Below are 12,418 nucleotides of genomic sequence, written 5' to 3'. Positions count from 1 at the left end.
GCAGTCTGCGTCTTTGCAGGTAAAAGCGTAAATATTTATTTTGGAACAAATCATTCTGAAATTACATCCTGTTCTTGAATGGAGACCCAAGATGAAGAAGTACAGAGCCAGAAGTTTGGGGTGGATAAGTGTGTGGAGTTTACTTTCGAGGATCTTGAAATTGACCAAATTTTGCAATGTGCATGTGTGGATGTCACAATGAATCTCACTGTTGCACATAATTACAATGCTCCAATATTTTTTTTTTTTTTTAAGGAGAAAGGCTTACACCCTGACAGACACTCACAATCTTTATACCTGATCCTAAAAGCCCTCTTCAGTGCTTTTAGGAGATGGCTCACACTTGTGCTGAGAAGCAGGAGGAAAGATAGTAAAGCCAGAGGAAGTTCGATTTCAGGGTTATAGAAGGTTGCAATATTCCTGATACCTTAGACTATTTTAAACACATTTCCCATGGAAACAAGTTCTTAATGACAAAATTTTTCTAAGGCCCAAATAACTGTTCTCCAAATAACCTTGGGAACTTGCTCCTGGGACTAGGAGAGGCAGTAGAATGAGTTGGACATGGCTTCATGAATACACGACCAGTGTAAACTCCACATCATGTACAACCTCAGGAAGAGGCTTGAGACCCACTGCTGTCCTTCCTCTCATTATCTTCAAGTCATGTCGAGGCTTTCTTCATGATGTCACTCATGTAAGATCTTCCAATTTCCACCATTAACACTCTTAGATCCTTCATGTCTTTTTTTTTTTTTTTTTTTTTGTGTGTGTGTGTGTATGTGTGGTGCTGGGGATTGAACCCAGGGCCTTGTGCATGCGAGGCAAGCACTCTGCCAACTGAGCTATATCCCCACACCCCTTCATGTCTTGGTCCCCAGGACGTCCACTCTAGTGTTCAGGCCTGACTCCACAACACACAGTGAGCAGGCTTCCTGATGATGCTCTGCCTCCGTCCATACCCACTGACCTCCATCTCTGCTATGCTCTGCAGTATAACCTGTTCTGAGTTTCCCAAAGATTCTGAAGCTCATTCTTCATTTATAGGCTCCAACGGTCTGAATTTTTGTGTCTTTTCCCCAAAACCTAGTCTCTATCGTGGTGATTATTGGGTGGGGCCTTTGAGAAGTCATCAGATCCTGAGGGTAGAGCGCTTGTGAATGGGATTAGCGCCCTCATGAAGGGGTCCACAGAGTGGCCTGGGCCTTTTTCTGCCCTAGTTAGAAGGCAGCCTTTACGGGACACCAGATCTGCTGGAGCCTTGGTCCTGGACTTCCTATCCTCCGGAGGCGTGAGGAAGGATTCCTGTTGTTGATGAGCCATCCAATTGATGGTATTTTATGATAGTCTCTCAACTGGACTACAAATGGCCACATTTCACTTCTCAGATCCACCTGGGGTGGCGAATAGCTGCTCTAGACCCGGCCTCCCTTACCTTCTTGACCACACTCTGCAGGCTCCTTCTGGGTGCACTGTCCCCACTGCTGTAACTACACATCTCCTTCGGTCTGGCCTGACTCTCTGGACCTTATTCCTGGACACAGTCCCCTGGGAGCCCTGCTCCTTCTGGGTCTGTTCAAGCTTGGGAAGCCCCCATTCCCCCTGTCCCAGAGCCCCTTGACTGACCCCCAGAACTGATAATCAGGTTAATTTTCTTTCTTTATTCATTTTTATTTTATTTTTTTTTTAGTTGTTGATGGGCGTTTATTTTGTTCATTTATTTATAGGCAGTGCTGAGAACTGAACCCAGGGCTTCAAACCTGCTAGGCAAGTGCTCTACCACCGAGCCACAACCCCAGCCCTAATTTTCTAGGTCACTTTTTAAATCATGTTGATTTTGTATTCAAAATTTTTCTTTTTTCTTTTTTTTTTTTTTTAGTTGTAGATGGACACAATACCTTTATTATATTTTATTTTTATGTGCTGCTGAGGATCAAACTCAGTGCCTCACATGTGCTAGGTGAGTGCTCTACCACTAAGCCACAAACCCAGCCCTCAAAAGTTTTTAAATGGCTTTCTATTAGCTACAGAATAAAGTCCTACTTCTTAGCTTGGCATTGAAGGGCCTCCACTGCAGGCTCCATTTACCCTTATAGGACACATTTTCTACTCTCAGATGCAAAACTTCTATTGTAGGTGGGAGATCTAATCATGATTTCCTGAACACAATTTTGCACCTTTTTTTTTTTTTTTTTTGGTCATTCAGCTCTTCCCACCTGGAAGGGTCTCCATGTCCTCAACTCTCCATATATTGCCTGTTCTTCATGCAGTACAACCCACAGGCTTTCTCTGATGCCTCTCCTTAACTCCTATAGACATTACATTCTGTGGCATTTTCCTAATGTTTTAGATGTGTGCCTTACATTTTATGGATTTATAGATTTAAATCTTGTGTTTTGAACTTCAGTGTCAACCTGCATGGTAAAAGCCACCATTTTGACTTCCTAATAGGGCCAGGCTCAGAGGAACTGGTAGGAGATTTTTAAAGCAAATAACTTAAGAGTCAGTTTCAATTCTGGCTCCATTAGAACCTACAACAAGTTAAACCTAACCATTACGTCTTATGAGGCTGTGCTATTCTTATTAGATTCTTGCTGACTGTTGCAAGGATTAAAAAGAGGTGGAAAATAAAGGACTTCATTGGGTATTAGCACATGTTTGTTGGATGGGTAATAGAAGCTTAATAAATATTCTGTTGATTGACTGATGTGGATATAGGCCTTAGTAGCAATACAAAGTAGAAAGACACTTTCCAAACTTCAGTTATAGCTCCTGTTATGCAGTGCACTAAAAGTCTTACTTTAAAGTCTTCAAGTAAGACCTGCTGTGGTCTGTCTTCTCACAGCCAGCACACTTCAAATGTTAAAAAGAACAGAACTCCCACTCACAAATGCATTTGTAAAATATTCCTTGAAATCTGTTTCAAAGAACTGTGTATGATTTGTGATTTGTGAACAGATTATGATTCTGTTGAGTTATCCATACTCTATGAGAATTAATTCAGCATTGGTTAGCACTGAAATCAAAACTAACACCTAAATCCAAAAAACAATTGGACAATTGTTTAACCCTGCTCAAATATGTCAAATGAGCCACACGCTTTCTGAGCACCTCCTCAAGCAGATTATTCCACTGCTTTTCCTCCCAATATATAAATTAACATCCCAGAGATAGTCAAATAAAAGTCTACATTATAAACTAAAAGAGTTCTTCAGCTTGAAATGACCTGAAGTCCTTCTGGAAAGTTTATATTAAAAAAGCAGATTCAGTGTGAATGCTGCTCACTCTGCTCAGGCACCGTCTCAGTCTGTTTCATGCTGCTATAACAAAACACTATCAACTGGGCAATTTAGAAAAAGAGGAAATTTCTTTCTCACAGTTCTGGTGGCTGGAAAACCCAGTATCAGGGAGCCAGCATTTGGTGAGGAACCTCTTGCTGCATTATGGAAGACAAGAGGAGGAAGCAAGATAAGAGGGTAAGAGAGAGCACGGCTCATTTTTATAATGGGGTTCTCATTAGTTCTCCCTCAGCAGAACTTCCCCTGAACCCCCTTAGTGATTCCCACCTGCTCCCAAGGCTTGGTCTACCATTGTTACACTATGAATCCCAATTCTTTATCAGCAGATATCCAAATGCCTAGTAGTTACAATCCCCAGAGCCGTTGAAACACAGCATGATCAAGCAGAATTCATCTTCCTGTCATCACCCCTTGCTCCTCTTCCCAGATTCCTCACCACCGGGCCATAACTCACACTTCTCTCCATTATCTGATCAAGGAGTTGGTCTACTGTCCTTTCCCTCACTAAAAAAAAAAAAAAAAAAAAAAATCAATCTATCACTAAATTCTGCCAAATTTAGCTAATACCTCTCAACCCATTCCACTACTCTTAGTTAGCTAATTGTTTCCAGGAGGCCCCCTGACACCCTTCAAACAGGATTCCCTGTCTCTTCCCTGGTGTCATATCCTATGGTGGTTGGTCCCTGTGGCTTTTAGGTTAATGTCCACAGACTTCATGTAGGGACTATGGCCAATTTTCCTGCTTTACCTACCACCTTCTTGACCATCACACAGATCCCATGTTCCCACCGGGATCAAGCCATTCCTTTTCATGCTTCTGGCTTGGAATGTCCTTCCTCTCTACTTGTTTGCTTACTCACTCATTAAGGTGTGGTCTACACACTGCTGTGAGGCTTTGGCTAATTTCCCATCACACACAGGCACACTTAGCAACTTCCTCCTCCAGCCCTACAGGATCCTGTTTGGATTCAGAGCTGAGTTCCCCAACTTACCTAATTGTAACACTCTCCTTGGACACTTGTTGAAAATACAGGGCCCTCCCTACGAAATTCTAATTCAGTTGCTCTGAGGTACTGACACTAAAAGGTTTTCATTGCTATTGTTGTTTTTTTGTGTGTTTGTTTGTTTGTTTGTATACCAGGGTTAGAACCCAGGGGCGCTTAGCCACTGAGCAAAATTCCCAGTCCTTTTTGTGTTTTGATTGTTTTAATTTGGAGACAGGGTCTCTCCAAGTGGCTTAGGGCCTCCCTAATTTGCTAGGGCTGACTTTGAACTTTTAATCCTCCCGCCTCAGCCTCCAGAGCCACTGGGATTATAGGTGTGCATCATGCCTGGCTGTCGGGGGTTTTGATGTTGCTGTTGCAACATCAAACTTTTACAGTGCTTCAGATAATGTTAATGCTTAAGCAAATTTAGGGAACACTAACCAATCTAAAAGAGATTAGGCTAACTACTTAATTGCTGACATACATTTACTTCTTACACAAGGTTTTTATAGGGGATGCTCCAGTCACATTTACCTTTGAATCCATGTGCCTGCAATATTGTAGAAGCTAAAATTTTACTGAGTAAATGTTAAGTGTTTCCACTTCGTTAATTTGTCATGCTCATGACATTTCATACATTTAGTTAATTGAGTGTCATGGTTCAAAGATGGAAGACCAGGTGCTGAGATAGTGCTGAAGGAAATGGGTGCCATGGTGGTAGAACTGAGTCTCAAAAATGGGAGAAATGTTCACAAGTCTCAGCTGGGTTACAGATTTGGGGTCCTTGCTTAGTAATCACGAGTTCAACAACATTTATAACATCACTGTGTAGAAAGACTCTTGTTCCTACCCCCCCACCCCACCCACCTCCCTCTCTTGAAAGTATGTTTTCTTAAAGAAGCAGAATGTACACCAAGATCACAGTGACTGATTGGGCAGCCTCGTTCCACCAGCAGCCCCCTTTGTGCCTTGGAGCAAATTATTTAACCTCTCAATTCATTTATACAATGGAATTACCAGTCATTGCTGCTTACTAGGCTTTTAGGAGGATTCAATGGGAAGATGTACATAAAACAGCACCAGTCAAGCCCTCAGTTAGTGTTAACTTGAAGAAGAAAAGTAGTTGCTTCTAGTGATGATTAAAAGTTCTTATTGCCCATAAGATAATTAGAATAAGAATAAAAATTATGGAAATTTTAAAAATTAAGGAAATCAGTTAAAATTCAGGCAGCTCTAGTGCTCCCCTCTGCTTAGGCTTTCCCTGTCACGAAAGATGTAGTGTAGAAAGAAATTTAATGATTTCCCTCAAAAATTGGGATATTGTCTTTTATTTTCCAACTATGACACCTCCCAATGCTCATCTATTTCTAACAGAGCAAAACATACATAGCCCTCTCACCCGCGGGCAGAATGGGCAGCTGTTTCCTATTGACTGAAGTATGCTCAGGAATCGTGACCGTGGTCAGCACCTTACCAGGGAGATTGACAGTTTCCAAAGCTACACCTGAGCCTCACTAAACACAGTGGCGTGTGACATACCTCATCTGGACCATTTCACAGAAGAAGAACTAAGGTTCAAAGATGTGTTTTGTCTGAGGTCACATAGCTGGTCACTCAGGGTCTCAGGTCCCCATCTTCTTATTAGAAATTGTTCAGTCTTTGGGGATCTGAAAAGCTCAGCTTATAAATAAGACCATCAGGAACAAATGGTTAGAAGTCACCACGGCTTCTTAGAAGCTATCATAGGGCTGGCTGACAAAGCACAAGAGTGTATCAGTGATTCCTGAAAGGAAGCATGTTACGTTTTGTTTTATTTTCCCAAAGGATAGAGTCTGGGCTTGCTTTTCCCATGACCCCCGACTCCATCTACTTAGACACGGCTCCTGGATATGTCCTGGGCATTTCTGCCCCAGATCCCTTCCTGGGCTGCACATGGACTGCTGTCCTCTCCCTCGGCAGGGATTCTCTGGCTCTAGCCATTCACCCTAAGCCTTCCTGGAAATCACCTCCCTGCACCTGGTTTGACTTTCTCACCTGCGGGTCTGGCACCCTCATGGGTCAGCCTTCCTCCAGGGCAGCTCCTGGTCTCTTCATTCCCCTCTCACCACTCCCCATCTTCACATTCTATGGTCCTGTCAGTCAGACCGCTGAAGTTCACCCCAAAGGCCAAGCTCTCTCTGGCTGCCAGGCCTGGGCACACAGCCAGGAATGTGGAAGAGAGCTTCTATCACTCCAAATCCCATCATCTCCCATCCATCTTTTCCACCTCTGATGGAAATAGGTAACCCTTTCTGTGAGTTTCTCATACGTCCTGACAGTTTCTTTGTGTAGGAACTGTTTATTTATCCTTTCCGCACCCTGCACACTTTGCCTTTTTAGATCTCTCCTTTCCTTGTAGAATACAGAGAGTTTTCTCATTCCTTTTGCCTTTGCACAATGTTCCATTGTATGGATATACAATAAGATATTCAAGTGCTTCCTTTTTGATGGATAGTGGATTGTTTCCAATCCTTCATTATTACAAACGGTGCAGCAGTTAATAACTTTAAACATAATTTCTCACACGTGAAAATGTATATGTAGGATTAATTCCTAGAAGTGGGATTATTAATCAGTCGGTAGAGGCTTTGTAATACTGATAGATAGAACCAGATTGCCAAATTGGAAGATTATACAAAACTCTCTCCTACCAGGAAAATGTGGGCATTCCAGGTCCCCACTGCCATTGGGGACACATACACAGAATATATTATCAAGACTTGGATTTCTGCCAATCTGATGGAAGAAAATAGTATTTAAATGACATTTTTAGTTCAGATTTCTATTTTGAGTGTCATTGCACACTTTTTATTATGTTCAAGATGGTTTGTATTTTCTCTTTTATTTTCTTTCGATATATAAATGTATCGGTTAATCTTCCCACCAGTTCTATATCCCTTAACTTTATGAATGTGTTGTTTATGACTTTGTTTACGGTGTTTCTTGAAACATTGTTTTTGTATTTTTTTTAAATAGACCCCAAAATTTCAATCTCTTCTTTCCATTGGGATTCCAATTTTAATGACTGAATGTGAGTATCACTTCAAGCAAGAAAGAAATAGTCTATATAAGAAAGGCTAAAAAAGTATAGATAAAAAAGTGTTTAGGGTTTTAGTCTCAAAAACTTGTATAGTTCTTCAGGGTTTTCCTCCGAAGGAGAAAGAGATTATATGATGTCCATTATAAATGGTATACTTAAGGGCTTACAATCCTGAGATTTGAGGAGTTTATGATTATGTTAAATTTATTTGTGTTTTACCTTTATATTTCGAAAAATAAGAAATTCTAACAACGAGAAATTCTATATGCCTAAATTTTATACTAGAAAAATATTATATATTAACTAGCCTTCATTTAAGGCTATTATAGATAAAAGTGTTATAATGAGTTAGAAATGCCTTAGAAGGAAAATCTAGTTCACACCAATAATTTTTACTTAATAGTAAAGCTCCAGGTTATAGCTGATTAGTTAGTGCCCATCCATTTCCACTCCATCAAATTCAACCCTGTCAGAAATAAGAGAATTAAAGACATACAACTTATTTGATAGGAACTGTAGAATAAGAGTGTATATGAAAAAGGAGATTGGCAATGTTATGTTTAGGAGGGCAATTAAAATCAGAAAATTTAAAATATTGCATTGAATTTAGATTAGACCATTGTTCAATCCCCAGTTTAATTACCATTTCTTTTTGAAGTGGGAGTAACCAATTTAGTATCTGAATTATTTACCTAAGTGGGCTAGTCTATTAAGTAAATAAATCAGCTGAAATCCAAAACTAGATCACATTAGTCACGTTATCTTTATACATATGAGAGCTTGCATTCCTACCTAGGTTAGAAGAATCATTATATTTTGTAATTTGTTTATTCCTTTGATTAAAATTTTCAAAAAATATTTATTAATCATCAACTCTATGCCAAACACTATGCTGCAACCTGTGGATACAGTGGTTTAAGAGACAAACATAAGGTCTGGGGCTCCTGAGGTCATTCCATCAAACCAGAAGTACTCAGCAAATATTAATTGTTGAAATTGTATTGAAAAAAAAATAGCTAGAGTTGCTAGATTTAACAAATAAAAATACAGGGTGTCTCATGCAATATTTGGGACATATATATACAAAAAATATTCTTTATTTGTCTGAAATTCAAATTTAACTGAACATCCTGTATTTTTATCTGGAATTCTAATAAGGGTTTACCTCTCTAAACCCTAACCTTGCATTTATTATATTTATACATCATCTGAACAGTGCAGATCTCTTTGCCTTATTCTTTAGGAAATCTTTTCAAAGGAATGTACATCTTCTCTGGTGTTGATCAGAGGGGATGGTTTGTTTTTCACTACTCTATCACTGCTATAAACAATTGCATTGTGAGAGAACAATCTCTAGAATTCACAGTTCTAACTCAGTTGTGAAACTGCAGACATCATGATTTTATAGAATTTAGATAATTTTTCTACCAAGACCTAATATCCTATATTAAGATCATTCAGCTTTCACACATTACCTTGAAATTAGCTGAGAGCTGGTTCATTGGTTGGGAGTTAGTAGAAGGCGATACAGAATCCAGGAGAAGATGTGTGAGTGAGAGGTGAGGAGGACTTTGGTGGAGGTGAGAGAGAGAAGGCAACTTCAGACTCCACAATGACTGAATTTAGACAATTTAAACAGCTGCACACTCCCCCTTTATCAACCAATGAGTAAAAGTGCTTTCTTTTTCTTTTTTCTTTTTTTTTTAAATTTTGGAAATAAGCCATTCTCCTCCTGGCTGGCACAGCTCACAGATTTCACAGGGGAAAGGAGTATGTGGAAGAAAAGGACAAAGTTCTACAGAAGACAGCTTGCACACTTAGCTTTTGTAAAATGACCTTAGAAAAACAAAATATTTCTGCATACATACACAACCACTTTTGTCAGTATAAAAACAAAATTCTTCCATCCAGACTGAAAAGCTGCCCGGGGTACTTCCTATTTTTCAGAGAAGAAAACAAGGTGTATGATTTGCATTCTTGATCCAGAAACATCTGGTTTCTGACAGAAGGAAGTGTACAGTGTACTTTCGTTATTATTCCAAAAACCAGTAATACATTAGCAGATCCAACAAACTTTGGCAGTGTCTAAGATGGTCAGGGAGAGATATGAAATCAGAACATCTTGTATCCTACTACTAATGGATTTTTTCCCACTTTTTAAAATTGGTGCATTATAGTTGTACATACAGATGGGATTTGTTTTAAGATATTCATGCATGCACACAATACACAACATAACAATATAATCCTATTAATGGATTTTGAGAATAGATTACCTTATTCATACCCCTCCATCTCCATCCAAGGAGAGGCCAAGAACTGGCCCCCCATAAACTTTCTGGTACTAACTTCTTGACACAAGCCTAAGAAGCTGACTTTTAAAAAAAAATCTATTGCTTTTTTGAAAATCTATAGCTTCTACCTATATGTCTCTCAGGAAGCACTCATAGCCTCAGTCTCCCCATCTGCAAAATGGCTGGAAGAACAGAAGCTACATTACAGTGTTGTTACAAATATTCAGACCCCTGTCAATCAACAGTAGACTGGGTACATAAATCAAGGTGTTTACACAATGAAATCCAACACAACAATAAGAAAGAACAAAGGAGAGTTAGACAGAGCTTCAGGGATGGGTCTTACAGACACATGTTGAAAGAAGATGGTCACAGAAGAGCACATACGGTATGACTCCATTTATCTAAAGCTCAAAAACAGGCTAAGCAAATAATCTAGAATTCAAAGACACAGCAGCTATCCTGAATCCTGACTGTGTGCTTGGCGAGTCACACTGTGAATGGGACCTGTCACAGGCATATGTGAGCTGTTTCCTGGGGACTTAGAAGCAGTATTAGGGGGCTGGGATGAGAGCCTGAGAAACATGGCTTACCTTGGCAAGTACAACTGGATGACAGTGTGATCTAATATACTGCCTCACATGGTTTAATCATGTACCCCATTACTGCTTTCATGCACACAGATGAAAAAAGACTCCTGAACCAATATCCAGCCAGTCCAGCCAAAAATCTAGCTCCTGAAGGAGAAGACAGGGATTTAAAAAAAAAAAAATCAAAAACAGGATTAACCTGAAGGGCTGGCTTCAACCTTCATTGATCACACATATGCAACTCTTTTTTTTTTTTTTTTTTTGTGGTGCTGGGGATTGAACCCAGGGCCTTGTGCATGCAAGGCAAGCACTCTACAGACTGAGCTATATCCCCAGCCTACAGCTCTTTATCTTGCTGCATTTTGCTGATGACACAAATTGATATAGTATGACTGTACAGATTCAAAAAAGGCCGTGCAGACTACATGTCAATTCTTTCTCCTATATAGTAGATGCAAACATTTCACCTGAATAAATGGAAGAAGCTTCAAATAGCTATTAGTGAACCTGACACTCTGTTTAAAAGTTTCCACGAATCCATATGGGAGACAAAACATTTCCAACCACAATAATGCAGGATGGTCATACAGCAACCTTGCACACTAATGCAAATCTACCCTCTCAGTCTCTGGTTCTTATCAGGTGATGGAAGCCCAGTGAACATAAGGCAGAGCCTGTCAGGAATACACAGGGGCCACATTGTTGAACTGATGTTCAAAAATTACTTGTGGACTCATGTGGGTCTGAGTCTAGTTTTCATGTGAACAGACAACACAAGTTGGAATAGTCTGCACTTCCCTCAGCATCTGTGGATCGAATGCAGATGTAAAGAACAGCAAAATTAAATGGTCACGTGAATTAAATAAAAATTTAAGAAAAGCTAGAAACCCTCCTTGTCCTCTATGCCAGATGGAGAAGAGAGGATTCCAGATGCTTCTCCTTTCACAGTTTGGCTCTACCTCAAAATGTCTCAAACTGTCTCTGATTTCCTATATGCTACTTCTTAATGCTCAGTCCCTTCCACTTATCCACCTAAAGGAGGATAAAAGGGAAACATTGCAGCCATCCCCACGTTATGGGTTCTAAAATCTACATTGTTAACCCCTTCACCGGATGCAGATGGCTTGACACTGAGGGTGAGAATTTTATTTACCAGTCATGCTTGTGAATAGTTTCTTTTCCAAAGATCCCGTGTGTGTGTGTGTGTGTGTGTGTGTGTGTGTGTGTGTGTGTGTGTGTGTGTGTTTTACTGGGGATTGAACCCAGGGTCTTGAGCATACTAGGCATGCACTCTATACCGAGCTATGTCCCCAGCCCTTTTATTTTCAGACAGGGTTTTACTAAGTTGCTCAGATTGGCCTTGAATTTGTGAACCTCCTGACTCAACCTTTCAAACAGCTGGGATCACAGGTGTGTACCACCATGCCCAGCTCAAACATCTTTCTACAGGCCACACTTTATAATTTTTCTCTAACACAAATAATCTGAGTAATTACCATACATACACTTTCCATCTTGAAGACTTAATCTTTTTTATTTTTAATTTCTTAAAAAAATTTTATTGTTGAAGACTTAAAGCTCCAAATCAAAAATGAAAAAATGTTCCCACAGAGTTAACATGGTTTTATAGCCCTGGGAAATCCTCCAAGTATATATTATTTTAATTTGAAATTATTTAAAATTTTTATTTACTTATTTTAAAATATTTTTTTTTACTTGTAGATGAACACAATATCTTTATTTATTTATTTTTATGTGGTCCTGAGGATTGAACCCAGTGCCTCATGCATGCAGGCAAGTGCTCCCCCATTGAACTATAACCCCAGCCCCAATTTTTATCTATCATATAAATAAATCATTCACTCATTCACTTATTCTTCAGCTTTACTGAGGTTTAATTGACAAGTGAAAAATCGCAATATATTTCAGAGTGCACATTATTAAAATTGTCTGGTTTGAATGTTAGTTACTAAATCTGACAAAAAAACAGGGTCTTCTTGGTTCAGCTGGAAAAATCATCCTCAGGAGTGTACTGGGGATTGAACCCAGTACCCTGTGGGGCTGTTATTCTGCTCTTCTGTGGATCAAAGAACCAAGCTAACCAAGCACACCCTAAGCAGAGATCTTTTTTTGGACATAACTATCAAAATGGAAAGTAGGATTGGGTAAA

At 39.6% G+C, this 12,418-nt stretch overlaps 1 protein-coding gene across 3 annotated transcripts in view; it reads right to left on the bottom strand.

Annotated features, from left to right (window-relative positions):
- Positions 1 to 12,418, bottom strand: part of Papss2 (3'-phosphoadenosine 5'-phosphosulfate synthase 2) — a 79,728-nt gene that overhangs the window by 47,270 nt on the left and 20,040 nt on the right. The window contains exon 1 of one of the 3 annotated variants that reach the window (XM_078042100.1): positions 8,840 to 8,992. The exons of the other annotated variants lie outside the window; for them this stretch is intronic. Within the exon in view, the coding sequence (XP_077898226.1) occupies positions 8,840 to 8,866 (27 nt within the window). The 5' untranslated portion in view covers positions 8,867 to 8,992. Of the gene's footprint in view, positions 1 to 8,839; positions 8,993 to 12,418 lie in introns of those variants that run through there. 3 annotated transcript variants of the gene reach the window in all.

The sequence above is a fragment of the Ictidomys tridecemlineatus genome, chromosome 1, assembly GCF_052094955.1.
Source record: "Ictidomys tridecemlineatus isolate mIctTri1 chromosome 1, mIctTri1.hap1, whole genome shotgun sequence".
Lineage (NCBI taxonomy): Eukaryota > Metazoa > Chordata > Mammalia > Rodentia > Sciuridae > Ictidomys > Ictidomys tridecemlineatus.
Note: the sequence above shows the minus strand (reverse complement) of the source record. Positions and strands in the feature narration are given on the sequence as shown.